This window comes from Mastigoproctus giganteus, chromosome 3 (genome assembly GCF_048544385.1).
Source record: "Mastigoproctus giganteus isolate SK-2022 chromosome 3, ASM4854438v1, whole genome shotgun sequence".
NCBI classification, from domain to species: domain Eukaryota; kingdom Metazoa; phylum Arthropoda; class Arachnida; order Uropygi; family Thelyphonidae; genus Mastigoproctus; species Mastigoproctus giganteus.
Window position 1 is genome coordinate 208,819,434 of NC_143577.1, and position 17,554 is coordinate 208,836,987.

General features: G+C 38.6%; 1 protein-coding gene across 5 annotated transcripts in view; it reads right to left on the reverse strand.

The window, feature by feature from the left end:
- Positions 1-7,950: 7,950 nt before the first annotated feature.
- Positions 7,951-17,554, reverse strand: part of Rsph4a (Radial spoke head protein 4a) — a 148,848-nt gene continuing 139,244 nt past the window's right edge. For all 5 annotated transcript variants that reach the window (XM_090370838.1, XM_090370834.1, XM_090370836.1 and 2 more), the window contains one exon: positions 7,951-8,062. In XM_090370838.1, the coding sequence (XP_090226964.1) occupies positions 7,974-8,062 (89 nt within the window). In that variant the 3' untranslated portion in view covers positions 7,951-7,973. The remainder of the gene's footprint in view (positions 8,063-17,554) is intronic.

Sequence of the window (17,554 nt, forward strand, 5' to 3'; positions counted from 1 at the left end):
CTGTGTCCGAGCTATAACTGAAGTCTTGTCTGGATGATCCTGCAGTGCTTCTTTAACCAGTGCCTCCATTAATTTTCATGGAACAGAATTCAAACTAACAGGTCTATAATTACTTGTGTTGCCCTTTGATCCTCCTCTGTGAATTGGGGTCACATTTGCACTTCTCCAGTCCATGGGTACCTCCCCTGTGTCCAGAGAAGCTCTCATAATTACGGCTAAGGGTTTGCTTACTTCCTTTGCTGCCTCCTTTAATATAACTGGATAGATCCCATCCACCCCAGATGCCTTTTTTATGTTTATCCTCAACAATTTCTCCTCCACTTTCCTCTCAGTTATTACAAAATCATTTAGCTCACTGCCAGAGTTTTCACCTCTGGCATTCACCTTCCTGAATAACTCCTCATGTGTAAATGTAGATGCAAGATATTCGTTTAGTTTGTTAGCCACCTGACCAGGATCCTCAACTGTTGAACCATCAATATCCAGTGGACCAATCTAATTCATCCCTTTCCTTTTAGAGTTTACATAGATAAAGAACTCTTTTCTGTTTTTCTTTGCATGCTTTGCCAAAGATTTCTCATAATCTGCCTTTGTCTGCCTAATCTCCTTTGTGACTTGGTTACAGACCAGCTTATATCTATCATAGGCTTGCATGCCACCCATGAATTTTTCTTCTCTGCCATATATCTCATTAGTTCATCTGACATCCATTTAGGCCTAAACCTTGAACAATATTTCTTAGTTGGTATGTAAAGCTTAGTAGCTTCCAAGATAAGTTCTTTGAATGCTTCCCATTTTGAATTTGCCGTTGGTAATATCATCAGTTGGTCCCACTGTATAGAATTTAAATACTGTCTCAGACCATCATAGTTGCCTTTACGAAAGCAAAAACCCTTCCCTTTACCCCTGATGGTAGTTACCTCTTTGAGTAAATCCCACTTCAGCACACTGTGATCACTGCCACCTAGTGGTTCCATTATCTGCAGATTCTTAATGCATAAAGAATCACTACTGATAATCAGATCAAGAGTATTACTCCCTCTAGTTGCCTCCCAAACATGCTGATGTAGAAAACAATCATCCAATAAATCCACAAAAGTCTTGCTAGTGTGTGAGTGACCCAATCACAAATTCCGGTCAATATCTGGGAAATTAAAATCCCCCATTATAAGACTCTCTGATTTACTGGCCCACTCTTCTCTGTACAGTTTCTTATTATACTCATCAGAGTCATTAGGCCTATAGCACACTCCTACTCTCAATTTTGATCTCCCAATGCTTATGTCACACCAAACTGACTCAACACTGCACTGTCCAGCGATGTCGATTGGCTTCACTTCCTTGGATTTTATGTGTTTCTTAACTAATAGCATAGTTAAGAAATAGTCCTCCCATTCTATCCTGTCTATCCTTTCTGTACACATTGTACTCCCCAAATTCGAGTTCTGCATTCCTTATATCTGTGTGACACCATGTCTCTGATATCCCAACAATATCTGCCTTTGATGTTTGGAGCAATACCTCAAATTCATCAAATTTATTTACCCAACTCCTAGCATTGGCCTTTCAAATTGAATGGATTTTCAAAGGCCTTTCAATCAAAATAAAATACGACTGTGTTGATTCAAGAACATATATAAGGAATGCAAAATTGGATTAAAAAACTCAAGAAATTCACAGACGTAACAGATTCGTATCATAACTAAGGACAGACATGGGTAAATTACTTTGAGAAAAAAGTAAATAAGTAACTTTGAATTTAACCTTGGGTAGGTAAACCTTACATATTCAAGTAAATTTAGGACAAAGGCCTCACACTAAGCGAGGTATGTAATATAACTGCACAAAATTATTGTCTGGAATGGCATGCATTTTAAAGAACAAACAATAGACTTTTCCTGGGAAGAAATACGTACGTGTTATTTAAAACTCAAAGTGCAATACCAAGGAAACTTGTGGTGAAGTACTTTCACAGCTTGAGACTGATATGTTCGTAGAAAAAAAGTATACTCACCCTTTCAGAGCAAGGTAGCACTAAATAAAAACCTATCTTAACTTGTTTTTCATCTGTCTTTGTAATACTGGATGTAATAATTCATACAAAAATTAGTGCAATGGTATTAACAGAATTTAACATTGCATGAATTTGAATCTCCCTCTCTCTTTTCTATGAAAGAATTGGCAAAAGGGACCCAAAGCAGCATCTGGAAACTAGGAACATGCAAAGTAGATCTGAATGACATGTTTAAGGCTTTGAATAACTTAAGTAAATACTGATAGTATCCTTCCCTTTGTCGCACAGCTTTTCTGCAGAAATTTGATTTCAACGAGAGGGTAACTGATTGCTGGAACAAACCCATCTGGTGTTGTGGAAGTTGGCCATTTGAATAAATTTAAGGAAGAACTAGACAAATTACTAATCCGATTATATATCACACCTTATATAAAAGAACACTATAAAGGTAAACTAATAGCCTCAATTTGTGCATAGCTTTGAGCAAACCATGTTTTCTGGGAAACGCATCAATCTCATATTGCAGACTTCACCATGAGTTGCTTAAGTATGGCGCTACAACTGCAAATAAAATTATGCTTCCATATGAAGAGTTACATTGCTGTTTACATTGTTCATTGCTGAAACTTCGCCACCTAGAAAGGATAGACAGATAAACCTCAAAATTTGTGTGTATAAGAAAAGTGGCAGATCTGATGGCCACTGACTTCTTGAAATATTTACTTGGTACCCTGAAGAAACAGACCCCACAGAGTTAGGAGTTTTCTTGGTGTCAACTGAACATATGGAGCCATGCCTACACCTCTGCAAAACAGGATGATAATGAGCGTGTAAATTCTTCCAATGCCTTATTTATAGAAACGGCTGATGTAATACCTTGAAATTACTGTCTGATGCAATAGAAGTGTTATCTGACTCAATACCTTTGCTTTGCAATAAACAAAATGACTGTAATCAAACAATATCTTACTGTATACGTTTAACTACAAATGTTACTTTTTTTAAGGTGATGCTGTTTGTTTTTTCCACCACTGTATATGTAGGGATGTAATTCTCTTTAACCTACAGACTCCTAAAAGTTGGAGAAAAGTTTGAGTTAGTGGAAATAAAAAGGATAGTAGGCAGTTTATCCCAAAAAAAAGGAAGAGGCCACATCCATTTTACTCACACTGACTCATTAATCACTTGTTTATATCTCGAATAAGTAATGCTTCCCCAGTAGAACAAAAGAACAAACCAAACTATTATTTTTAGGCCACCCGAATAATTAAATTCATCTGCCATGCATTATTATGTCTGTAAATTGCATGTGCTCTCTGGTCGATTTGCCTGTTTTGCTGGACGAAAAATCCAAGTTGCCCAGGGAAAAAACCTTGCTATCTATGCCTGAGACTGACTAACTCAGCCACGGAGTGAAAAAACCCATTAAAGTTCCTCACGTCATCAATGGGATTCAAACCCAGGCCTTTTACACCCAATGTGGGGAGGACGGTGACGATACCACTTTGCTACCGTGCAGACGCTTCCCCAGTAGAGAAGAATACCATTACTTATTATCAATCTCAGCAGGGAGAGTCAGAAGTAGAAAGGTCACCAAGAAAGAGAAGAATGATGATACCAGCTCAGGACCCTGGGTGCCGAGCCCACACTCACCAGATGTGAGCCCTTGTAGGGATGTAATGCTCTTTACCCTACAGGCCCTTAAAAGTTACAAAAAGCTCCTAAAATTGGAGAAAAAAGTTGAGGAAAGGGTTGAGTTAGAAGACAGAAGAAGAACAGTAGAAGTTAACACCAAAAGAAAGTATTAGCATTAACGGTGGAAAATAATGCAAGAAAGCAAGCTTATACAGCATCAGCGAATAAAAAAAAAAAAAAACCCAACATGCTACTTCCCATTTCACTTATTCATTCACTCCAATATTTTGTCTAGTTCTTCCTCAAATTTATTTAACTTAGCAACTTCCACAACAACAGATAGAACTTTGTTCCAACAATCAACCACCCATTGACTAAAGGCAAACTCCTTCCTCAATTTGCATTTCAGCCTACTCATTTGTATAGTCTGAGCAAGAAGAAGAAGAACCCCATCAACACAGTTTGCTCAATCCATTCAAAGCCTGAAACAACTCAATCAGATCACCTCACAGGTGCCTAGTATTGCCACTGCAATTTGCAGAACTCAAGCCTTTCTTGGTAAGAACACCCCTTTGTTCTGCTCACCAATCTCATTGTTCTTCCCTGTACTTATTCAAGCAGCTCTATCTCCTTCGTAAAATGATGCCCCCAGACCAGTATGAGTACTCAAGAAGTGGCCTAACTATACAATGGGATAATCACCTCATTAAAATGCTAGCAAAATTTCTGTATGTCATTCAAAAAACCCCATGAGCTGTCCTGACAGCTGCTGCACTTCTCAGAAAACTTCATATCTGTTGCAAAATTACCCCCAGGTCTTTTTCGTTTTCTACTCTCCTGAGTGTAGTACCACACAGTTGATAGGTTATTCTGAGGTTACTGCTACCCATATGCAGTACTTTCCATTTATCAATGTTAAACTGAAATTTGCCATTTCTCAGCCCATCTGCCTAACTAATAAATATAGAAAAGAACAATGGGCTCAACACCACACTCTGAGGGACTCCACTAATAACATTAGTCCGTGAAGAGCAGTGTTCGTTGATTCTCACTCTGTTTTCTCCCACTCAACCATCCCTTTAGCAGCAACTTGTCCTTAATGCCACTCTGCTCCAATTTTTACAGCAGCCTTTTATTCACAACAGTATTAAGAGCTTTCTTGAAATCCAAGAATATGATATCAAAATTATTCTTCGCATCCAGTTCCTTTGTGACTAGGTCATAGTAACCGATCAAATCGGTCAAACAAGATTTCCCCTTAAGAAACTCATGCTAAGCTTGAAGTATAATTGTGGCCTTGTCTAGATGATCCTGCAATATTTCTTTTAATAGTGACTCCATTATTTTCTCTGGAACAGAAGATAAACTAACATATCTGTACTCATGTCACCCTTTGATCCCCCTTTGTGAATTTGAATTGGGGATACATTCGCATATATCCAGTCCATTGGGACCTCCCCTGAATCCAAGGATGCTCTCATAATTATGGCTAAGGGTTTGCTTACTTCCTTTGCTGCCTTTGTTAATATAATTGGATGGATCCCATCCACCCCAGGTGCCTTGCTTATGTTTAGCTTCTACAATTTCTCTTTCATTTACTCTCAGTTATTACAAAATCATTTAGTTCCCTCTTAGAGCTTATCAAACTTCTGGCATTCCCTTCCCTAAAGAATTCCTCATGTGTAAATGTAGATGCAAAATACTCATTCAGTTTGTCAGCGACCTGAGCAGAATCACAAACAGTGGAACCATCGATGTCAAGTGGACCAGCCTGATTTATCCCTTACTTCTAGAGTTTACATAAGTAAAGAAGTCTTTCCTGTTTTTCTTTGCACCCTTTCCCAAAGATTTCTCATAATCTGCCCTGGTCCTGTTCTACCTATCCTTTTTGAACAATATATTTCTCATTTCCCTGACAATAGAGTCACTAACAACAACTAGCTTCTGTGATACCAGAGCATTCTGCCTTGGGGGCTGCTACTCTGTTACCCGGTGATCGAATGTAAGCTCTGGTATTGATTTTGACAGCTGAACTTGATGGCTCCCCCAATTTAATTCCATTGAGTAGCATCTAAACTGTTCTTCAAACTGTCATAAAGGTCCATAAGAACACTGAGTTGGCGCCTTATATCCTAACACACTCCTACATCAAGCATATACAAAGCCATCCTCCTTGGCAATATCATGTCCCATTCCTGATAGCTCTGCAAATATCAAACGAGCAGTACATTTCATCATAAGGCTGTAATTCCCTAGGAGAATCCCCCCCCCCATCAGTTCTCCGGGAGCCATAACACTCCTACTATCTTGAGCCTTTTGCTTTGCTGCACTGGTCTGAGGTATAATTTCAGTTCAAATTCAACATAATTAAAAATACTACACTACTTGTATCCTAATGCAGTAATACCACTATACACCTGTTATGCTACAAAGAATAATTGGTGCATAGTGTTATTACATTATTGAATATATATATACTGCAATGCTGAGCTTACGGTATATGTATTTCATATCTCCTATCAAGTTTAAGTTATTATTATTTTTATTAGCCATATGGTGCATGGAAGCCTGAGGCTTATGATGCACCAGCAAAAAAAAAATTCTGAATAACCCTGAGAGAGAGAGAAGTAGACGTGAATCACCAAGAAAGAGAAGAATGATGATATCCATCTCAGGACCCTGGGCGTCCCAAGCATGAGCTTGGGACACCCAAATGTGAGCCCCTGTGGTAAAATATGTATTACGCTATACCGTTATGCTATACGACGTTACGCTATACGTCCCAAATGTGAGCCCCTAAACCGTTAAACCGTTACATTTGTAAATTCTAAGTAGTTATAATAGATAATAAATTTATTAACTACTGTATTATCCGTTCCTGATAGCTCTGCAAACACCTAAAAAGCAATACATCTCATAAGGCCATGTTTTGAAGGACAACTGCATCCCCTCAGTTCTTTCCAGAGCCACAGCACTCCCACTAACTTGAGCCCTTGCTTTGGTGGAAAGGAAAGCAGCTGCATCAATTTTATTCACACTCACTCATTAATCATTCATTTATACCTCGAATAAGTGAAGCTTCCCCAAAAGAGAAGATTATTGTTGCTTATTCTCAATCTCAGTGGATACCACCAAAAATGGCTGTTTCAGAGCTTTTTGAAAAAATGTGTGGGATAAACTCTGTTATCCACATCTCTCTCCCTATTAGACAAAGAAAATAAAAAAGGTAGAAGACAGCAATAATAGGAGAGGAAGAAGAGAAAAGCCACCAAAAAAGGAAAAGGGGCAATTACTCTTCAAACACACGCACACTCATCTAGTTCACTGATAAATCCCTCGAATAGGCAGTGCTTCCCAATAAGGAAGACTGTTGTTACCTATTATCAGTAACTTCAGGAAGCATCGGGTTCTTCCAGATAGCTGTTTGGCCCTTCAATGGTAGATACCCGATGGCATAATAGTTGACAACCCAGTTGTGAAAATAATTTTACAATATGAGAGATGTCAAATGGTGTTTAGTAGTTTAATACTCAATAAACATTCAGAGCTAAAGTCTGAGACTGCGAGAAAATTTACAGACATATAAGTTAGTGAAAATGTATAGTGTTTTGCAGAAAATTAACCAAAGTTATTATAGTGGCATCCTTTCATTACATCTCATATTTTGAACACCTTCATGAGTTGCCTACTCACTCACCAATGAAGTGCCAAATAGCCCTGAAACGGGGTGGTGGTAGACCCTGAGATTAAGTAAAAATTGTCTTCTCTATTGGGGAAGTGTTACTTAAGTATAACTGGATAGACAACTCATTGTGAAAGTATTCACAATATGAGATGTAATGAAACAATGCCACCATAACTTCAATTATACTGCATATAGACGCAATGCATTTGCATCAACTTATGTATATTAAGATATATTTTTGCTATAATGGCTGTAGAACTACATTAATGGAAGATCATGCAATGTTATTTATTGATATAAATTTAGTTGTAAACTTAAAATTTTAATGAATTTATTGACCTAATGTAAGCAAAAGTTCTAGAGAAGTTCAAATAAGCTTAATTTTACTCTAACACTCATTTTAATATGCTGTTTACATTAGTATATGCACTAAGTAGCCACTTTATTGGATGAAATTACCTTATTAAAAACTGTCACATTAATCATATATGTTCATAAACTGCCTTAGAAAAATTGACATTTTTATTGAAAAATCAACATTCAAAATCTGTGTATTTTAAATAATAAAGCAAACAAATAAAATAAATAAATTATAAAAGGAAAAGTATTATTCTTCTTTTCTTCTACATATGTATTATTTTATTCTGTGGCCTCCACATTTTCTCCTTCTTCTCCGCCTCCTGGCCCAAAAGTTATGGATATTCTTGGTTCTAACAGAGCCATAGCAGCTAAAAATAATGTAAAAAAAAAACACTGCTAATGTAATCCACAAACTAAAACTAAAAAAAACAATAGTATAATGTGATGGTGAGTGAGAGAGAGGGAGAGAATTTACCAGTAAATTCTGGAATTATTCTTATATAAGTTATATTTGAAATTGATTTATGAAGAAAAAACACTTCCCTATGTAGAAAGTAACAAATAAAAGTTTAATGTAAAATACGCAGCTGAGCTTACAATAATTTCAGATAAACAATTTATAATCTGCCATTTTCAGACATTTCTCATGTGACTAGAATGAGAAATTTAGAAAAAAGGCTTATATGGTATCTCTCACTCCTGGATACATGCTACATTCACTCTCCTGGGAATTGAAATAAAAGACTCTTTCTTCAAATACTAGACACTATGCAAAATTCTTGTATCTTTGCAAGTGTAAATAACAGTTTTAAAGTAAATGTCTATTGCAGGTATTTGATTTTGAAAAATGATGATAGATAAAAAAATTATTTAAAGCTAGAATATCTTAAAATAATTTAAAACTTTTATATGAACTGTTTGATTGGATGAAAAAGAATTTAATGAGTTTGACATACCAGATGAATACAACATGGGTCAATACAGTGACAGGAGACTTATACTCATAATTAGAATAATTTCTAACAAAATTCAATTAGAATTAACCAGTGGCAGCTCATGACTCTGATGTTTGGTGGTGCTGTGTCTTAAAGTTACATTAAATTGCCTTGGTTACAAGACATGTAGACATACACAGTAGTAATAATAAGCAAGTTAAAAATACTACAAAACATTAACCATTAACAGACAAAATTTTATTTAAAAATAAAATCCATTCTTCAGTTTTTATTTGTTGAAAATAGATTAATAACTTTTTTATTCAAGTTTGGTGCGATGTTGATCAAGCTTTCCTCTACTGAAAGCATTGCTTGAGCATTTAGCCTTTCCTGATTCATAGTGCTCCTTAAAATGTTTTTATTCTTTTTAATGTCGAATGGCAGCATTTGAGCTCAGAAGTAGTAATCGAAATGGTCAAAAGAACTTTTATGAGTTTTGTAAGTTCACCAAGAACTTCAGCTAGATTATTTTCTGAGATGAATTTCAGCAAGTCAGTTAATTTGCAATAACTGTGTAGATCATGTTTGCTATAGAAAACATGTAATACTGTAAGAAGTTTTTTTCTTTCAATCATGGGATATTATTAGCATTAGCATTAGCATTAGTAGAGGCATTTGATGCCTCTACTAATGCTAATGCTAAGAAAGGGGGAGTTCAGACTAAAATAAAAGAAGTGTTTAAAAAATGCACATTTTTTTCACTGCTATGCACATGAACTGAATCTGTTGATGAGAAATGCAGCAAGTAGTACCCGAGATTCAAGAATATGCTTTTCGAACCTCACATCCAGTTCCTTTGTGACCACATCATAATATCCAATCAAATTGATCAGACAAGACTTTCCCTTAACAAAACCATGATGTCCGAGCTATTACTGAAGTCTTGTCTAGATGATCCTGCAGTGCTTCTTTAACAAGTGCCTCCATTAATTTTCTTGGAACAGAAGTTAAACTAACAGGTCTATAATTACTTGTGTCGCTCTTTGATCCTCCTTTGTGAATTGGGGTCACATTTGGACATCTCCAGTCCATGAGTACCTCCCCTGAGTCCAGAAAAGATCTCATAATTATGGTTAAGGGTTTGCTTACTTCCTTTGTCGCCTCCTTTAATATAACTGGATAGATTCCATCCACCCCAGGTGCCTTTCTTATGTTTATCTTCAACAATTTCGTCTCCACTTTACTCTCAGTTATTACAAGATTATCTAGCTTACTGCCAGAGTTTAATACTCATAATAATTGCCTGAGAGGGCATAAATTCAAATTGAGGAAAGATGGTTGTAGGATAGATGTGCGGAAGTTTGTCTTTAGCCAGCGGGTGGTTGATTGCTGGAACAAACTCCCATCTGTCATTGTAGAAGTTGTTAGCTTAAACAGATTCAAGGCAGTACTTGACAAACATTTGGATCGAGTGGATGGGTGAAATAAGGTTTTTTTTTTTGGCTGATGCCATATAAGCTTGCTTTCTTGCATCATGTGCCTTTGTTAATGCTAATGCACCTCTGGCATTCCCCTCCCTGAATAACCTCTCATTTGTGAATATAGATGCAAAATATTTATTTAGTTTGTTAGCTACCTGAGCAGGATCATCAACAGTTGAACCATCAATATCAAGTGGACCAATCTAATTCATCCCCCTTCCTTCTAGAGTTTACATAAGTAAAGAACTCTTTGCTGTCTAACCTCCATTTTGCCTTGGTACACACCAGCTTATATCTATCATAGGTTTCTGTGTCACCTGTTATTTTATACGTATCACATGCATTTTTCTTCTCTGTCACATGTCTAATTAGTTCATTTGACATCCATTTAGGCCTAAACCTTGAACAATATTTCTTAGTTGGTATGTAAAGCCTAGTAGCTTCCAAGATTAATTCTTCAAATGCTTCCCATTTTGAATTTGCTGTTGGTCCCACCATATAAAATTTAAATACTCAGATCACCGTAGTCACCTTTACGAAAGCAAAAAACCGTTCCCTTTACCCTTGATGATAGTTACGTCTTTGAGTAAATCCCACTTCAGCACACTGTGATCACTGCCACCTAGTGGTTCCATTATCTGCAGATTCTTAATGCATGAAGAATCACTACTGATAATCAGATCAAGAGTATTACTCCCTCTAGTTGCCTCCCAAACATGCTGCTGTAGAAAACAATCATCCATGCTGCTGTAGAAAACAATCATCAAAGGCAGATATTGTTCGGATATCAGAGACGTGGTGTCACACAGATATAAGTAATGCGGAACTGGAATTTGGGGAATACAATGTGTACAGAAAGGATAGACAGGACAGGAGAGGTTATGCTATTAGTTAAGAAACACATAAAGTTCAAGGAAGTGAAGCCAGTCGACATCGATGGACAGGGCAGTGTCGAGTCAGTTTGGTGTGACATAAGCATAGGGAAATCAAAATTGAGAGTAGGAGTGTGCTATAGGCCTAATGACTCTGATGAGTATAATAAGATATTGTACAGGGAAATAGAGTGGGCCAGTAAATCAGAGAGTCTTATAATGGGGGATTTTAATTTCCCAGATATTGACTGGAATTTGTGGTTGGTCACTCGCACACTAGCAAGGCTTTTGTGGATTTATTGGATGATTGGTTTCTGCAGTTAATTAATCTGCAGATAAATGAACCACTAGGTGGCAGTGATCACAGTGTGCCGAAGTGGGATTTACTCAAGGAGGTAACTACCATCAGAGGTAAAGGGAAGGGTTTTTGTTTTCGTAAAGGCGACTATGATGGTCTGAGACAGTATTTAAATTCTATACAGTGGGACCAACTGATGATGTTACCAACAGCAAACTGAAAATGGAAAGCATTCAAGGAACTAATCTTGGAGGCTACCAGGCTTTACATACCAACTAAGAAATATTGTTCAAGGTTTAGGCCTAAATGGTTGTCAGATGAACTAATGAGACATGTGGCAGAGAAGAAAAATGCATTGGATACATACAAATTAATGGGTGACATGGAAGCCTATGATAGATATAAGTTGGTCTGTAACCAAGTCACAAAGGAGATAAGGCAGGCAAAGGCAGACTACGAAAAATCCTTGGCAAAGGTTGCAAAGAAAAACAGAAAAGAGTTCTTTACATATTTAAACTCAAGAAGGAAAGGGATGAATCAGATTGGTCCACTGGATATTGATGGTTCAACAGTTGAGGATCCTGCTCAGGTGGCTAACAATCTAAACGAGTATTTTGCATCTACATTCACGCATGAGGAGTTATTCAGGAAGGAGAATGATGTAGGTAAAGTAAACATTGGCAGTGAGCTGGATGATTTTGTAATAACTGAGAGGAAAGTGGAGGAGAGATTGTTGAGGATAAACATAAAAAAGGCACCTGGGGTGGATGGGATCTATCCAGTTATATTAAAGGAGGCAGCAAAGGAAGTAAGCAAACCCCTAGCCATAATTATGAGAGTTTCTTTGGACTCAGGGGAGGTACCCATAGACTGGAGATGTGCAAATGTAACCCCAATTCACAAAGGAGGATCAAAGGCTGACACAAGTAATTATAGACCTGTTAGTTTAACTTCTGTTCCAGGTAAATTAATGGAGGCACTGGTTAAAGAAGCACTGCAGGATCATCTAGACAAGAATTCAGTTATAGCTCAGATGCAGCATGGTTTTGTTAAGGGCAGGTCTTGCCTGACCAATTTGATTGGATACTATGATATAGTCACAAAAGAACTGGATGCAGGGAATAACTTTGATATTATATATTTGGATCTTAGAAAGGCTTTTGATACTGTTGCACATGGAGGACTGCTGCACAAATTGGAGCAGTGTGGCATTGGAGGCAAATTGCTGCTATGGATAAGGGGATGGTTGAGTGGCAGAAGACAGAGAGTGGTAATTAATGGACACTGCTCAACGTGGACTAATGTTATTAGTGGAGTTCCTCAGGGTTCGGTGTTGGGTCCGTTGTTGTTTTCGGTGTTTATGAATGATATTGATGATGGGATATCAAGTTTAATGTCCACGTTTGCAGATGATACAAAGGTTGGCAGGGTTGTTAAGGACACTACTGATGCTATGCTGCTGCAACAGGATCTGGAAAGGTTGAACAGATGGGTTGAGAGGTGCCAAATGAAGTTTAACATTGACAAATGTAAAGTACTACATATGGGAAACAGTAACCCCAGAGCAACGTATCAACTCTGCGGTACTACACTGACAGTGGTGGAGAATGAAAAGGACCTGGGGGTAATTGTGCAGGCAGATATGAAGTTCTCTGAGCAGTGCAGACGAGCTGCAAGAGTAGCTCATGGTGTCTTGTCAATGATATGCAGGAATTTTTCTAGCAGGGATAAGGAGGTGATTATTCCCTTGTATAAGGCAATGGTTAGGCCACATCTTGAGTACTGTATACAGGTCTGGAGGCCTCATTTCAAGAAGGATGTAGAGCTGCTGGAACGGGTACAGAGAAGGGCAACAAGATTAGTGAATGGAACAAAGGGTTGCTCTTACGAAGAAAGGCTTAAGTTTTGCAAATTACAGAGTCTGGAGACTAGGCACCGTCGAGGTGATCTGATAGAGGTGTATAAGGCTTTGAATGGTTTGAGCATGCTCAATGCCAATGGGATTCTTCATCTTGCTCAGAATAGTCACCTCAGAGGGCATAAATTCAAATTGAGGAAGGACGGATGTCGGATAGATGTGCAGAAATTTGCCTCTGGCCAGCGGGTGGTTGGTTGGTGGAACCGACTTCCATCACTTGTTGTTGAAGTTGATAGCCTAAACAAATTTAAAGCTCAACTGGACAGGTATTTCGAACGAATGGAGGGGTGAAATAGGAGTGGTGTGTGTGGTTTTTTTTTTTTTTTTTTGGCTGATGCTGAATAAGCTTGCTTTCTTGCATCATATGCCTCTACTAATGCTAATGCTAAATCCACAAAAACCTTGCTAGTGTGTGTGTGTGTGTGACCAAACCACAAATTCAAGTCAGTCTCTGAGAAATTAAAATCCCCCATTATAAGAAACTCTGATTTACTGGCCCACTCTATTTCTCTGCACAACTGCTCATTACACTGATCAGATTCATTAGGGCTATAAAACACACCTACTCTCCTTTTTCCTTTCCCAGTGCTTTAGCATTAGCATTAGTAGAGGCATATGATGCAAGAAAGCAAGCTTATTCAGCATCAGCCAAAAAAAAAAAAAAAAAACCCTCTCCCACTTCACCCCTCCGTTCGTTCGAAATACCTGTCCAGTTGAGCTTTAAATTTGTTTAGGCTATCAACTTCAACAACAAGTGATGGAAGTCGGTTCCACCAACCAACCACCCGCTGGCCAAAGGCAAATTTCCGCACATCTATCCGACATCCGTCCTTCCTCAATTTGAATTTATGCCCTCTGAGGTGATTATTCTGAGAAAGATGAAGAATCCCATTGGCATTGAGCATGCTCAAACCATTCAAAGCCTTATACACCTCTATCAGATCACCTCGCCGGTGCCTAGTCTCCAGACTCTGTAATTTGCAAAACTTAAGCCTTTCTTCGTAAGAGCAACCCTTTGTTCCATTCACTAATCTTGTTGCCCTTCTCTGTACCCGTTCCAGCAGCTCTACATCCTTCTTGAAATGAGGCCTCCAGACCTGTATACAATACTCAAGATGTGGCCTAACCATTGCCTTATACAAGGGAATAATCACCTCCTTATCCCTGCTAGAAAAATTCCTGTATATCATTGACAAGACACCATGAGCTACTCTTGCAGCTCGTCTGCACTGCTCAGAGAACTTCATATCTGCCTGCACAATTACCCCCAGGTCCTTTTCATTCTCCACCACTGTCAGTGTAGTACCGCAGAGTTGATACATTGCTCTGGGATTACTGTTACCCATATGTAGTACTTTACATTTGTCAATGTTAAACTTCATTTGCCACCTCTCAGCCCATCTGTTCAACCTTTCCAGATCCTGTTGCAGCAGCATAGCGTCAGTAGTGTCCTTAACGACCCTGCCAACCTTTGTATCATCTGCAAACTTAGACATTAAACTTGATATCCCATCATCAATATCATTCATAAACACCGAAAACAACAACGGACCCAACACTGAACCTTGAGGAACTCCACTAATAACATTAGTCCACGTTGAGCAGTGTCGATTGATTACCACTCTCTGTCTTCTGCCACTCAACCATCCCCTTATCCATAGCAGCAATTTGCCTCCAATGCCACACTGCTCCAATTTGTGCAGCAGTCTTCCATGTGCAACAGTATCAAAAGCCTTTCTAAGATCCAAATATATAATATCAAAGTTATTCCCTGCATCCAGTTCTTTTGTGACTACATCATAGTATCCAATCAAATTGGTCAGGCAAGACTTGCCGTTAACAAAACCATGCTGCGTCTGAGCTATAACTGAATTCTTGTCTAGATGATCCTGCAGTGCTTCTTTAACCAGTGCCTCCATTAATTTACCTGGAACAGAAGTTAAACTAACAGGTCTATAATTACTTGTGTCAGCCTTTGATCCTCCTTTGTGAATTGGGGTTACATTTGCACATCTCCAGTCTATGGGTACCTCCCCTGAGTCCAAAGAAGCTCTCATAATTATGGCTAGGGGTTTGCATACTTCCTTTGCTGCCTCCTTTAATATAACTGGATAGTCCCATCCACCCCAGGTGCCTTTTTTATGTTTATCCTCAACAATCTCTCCTCCACTTTCCTCTCAGTTATTACAAAATCATCCAGCTCACTGCCAATGTTTACTTTACCTACATCATTCTCCTTCCTGAATAACTCCTCATGCGTGAATGTGGATGCAAAATACTTGTTTAGATTGTTAGCCACCTGAGCAGGATTCTCAACTGTTGAACCATCAATATCCAGTGGACCAATCTGATTCATCCCTTTCCTTCTCGAGTTCAAGTATGTAAAGAACTCCTTTCTGTTTTTCTTTGCATCCTTTGCCAAGGATTTTTCGTAGTCTGCCTTTGCCTGCCTAATCTCCTTTGTGACTTGGTTACAGACCAACTTATATCTATCATAGGCTTCCATGTCACCCATTAATTTGTATGTATCCCATGCATTTTTCTTCTCTGCCACATGTCTCATTAGTACATCTGACAACCATTTAGGCCTAAACCTTGAACAATATTTCTTAGTTGGTATGTAAAGCCTGGTAGCCACCAAGATTTGTTCCTTGAATGCTTCCCATTTTGAGTTTGCTGTTGGTAACATCATCAGTTGGTCCCACTGTATAGAATTTAAATACTGTCTCAGACCATCATAGTCGCCTTTACGAAAACAAAAACCCTTCCCTTTACCTCTGATGGTAGTTACCTCCTTGAGTAAATCCCGCTTCAACACACTGTGATCACTGCCACCTAGTGGTTCATTTATCTGCAGGTTCTTAATGCATGAAGAATCACTACTGATAATCAGATCAAGAGTATTGCTCCCTCTTGTTGCCTCACGAACATGCTGATGTAGAAAACAATCATCCAATAAATCCACAAAAGCCTTGCTTGTGTGCGAGTGACCAACCCACAAATTCCAGTCAATATCTGGGAAATTAAAATCCCCCATTATAAGACTCTCTGATTTACTGGCCCACTCTATTTCCCTGTACAATATATTATTATACTCATCAGAGTCATTAGGCCTATAGCACACTCCTACTCTCAATTTTGATTTCCCTATGCTTATGTCACACCAAACTGACTCGACACTGCCCTGTCCATCGATGTCAACTGGCTTCACTTCCTTTGACTTTATGTGTTTCTTAATTAATAGCATAACCCCTCCTCCCTTCCTGTCCTGTCTATCCTTTCTATATACATTGTATTCCCCAAATTCCAGTTCCGCATTACTTATATCTGTGTGACACCACGTCTCTGATATCCCAACAATATAAATGTTGGGATATCAGAGGCTTATGTCACACCAAACAGACTCAACATTGCATTGTCCACCAACATCAATTGGATGCACTTCCTTAGATTTTATGTTTCTTAAGTACCAGCATAACCCCTCCTCCCTTCCTGTCCTGTCTATCCTTTCCGTACACATTGTACTCCCCAAATTCCAATTCTGCACCTGCTTATGTCTCTATGACCCCACATCTCTGAAATCCCAACAATATCTGCCTTTGATGTCTTGACTAGCACTTCAAGCTCATCGAATTTATTAACTATATTCCTAGAATTGGTGTACATGCAAGTATACATGCACCCGTTTCTACTCTTAGTTATCCTAACACAGCCCATGTATTTACTTGTTCCACTATGACTCCCAGCAGTCCTGGAAATCCCCATTGCCTTGATTCCAGGCTGCTGCTCAATTGCATTTCAATAGAAGCAGTGCAAGAATCACACTTACCTCTGCCAGCAGCTACTGTTAATCTATTGGTCTGTATATCCCCCCCATGCTAGCAGTTTTCCAACCCACGTAACTCTGCCTCGAGAGCATCAGCAAATATTCTTGCACCTTTTCTATTTAAGTGTATCCCATCCATCCCTGTAGAAGCAGTCTCTCCTGTTAACAAGCACAGATCAGGCTGAGAAAAATTCTACCCCTTGAGCTTTGCACAATCTCTCTAGGGCCAAATTGATCAACAAGATTCTCATAATGTACTCCTTCCTATCATGTCTGGGCAGAATGGCAGACACTTTCAAATTCAACCCTAACTCACGGATTTGTTTCAGCATTGACTTGTACTTTTTGAGTAATTCCGCTGGTCTCCTACTCTTAATATCATTAGTGCCAACGTGTGCAACAATATCATCCTTTGTGCCCTTAAAAGATATCTGCTCTACAACATCATCAACCTTTGCCCCTGGCAGACATATCCTGGTCCTGTTCCATCTATCCTTTTTGCACAACATGTTCCCCGTTTCCCTGACAAC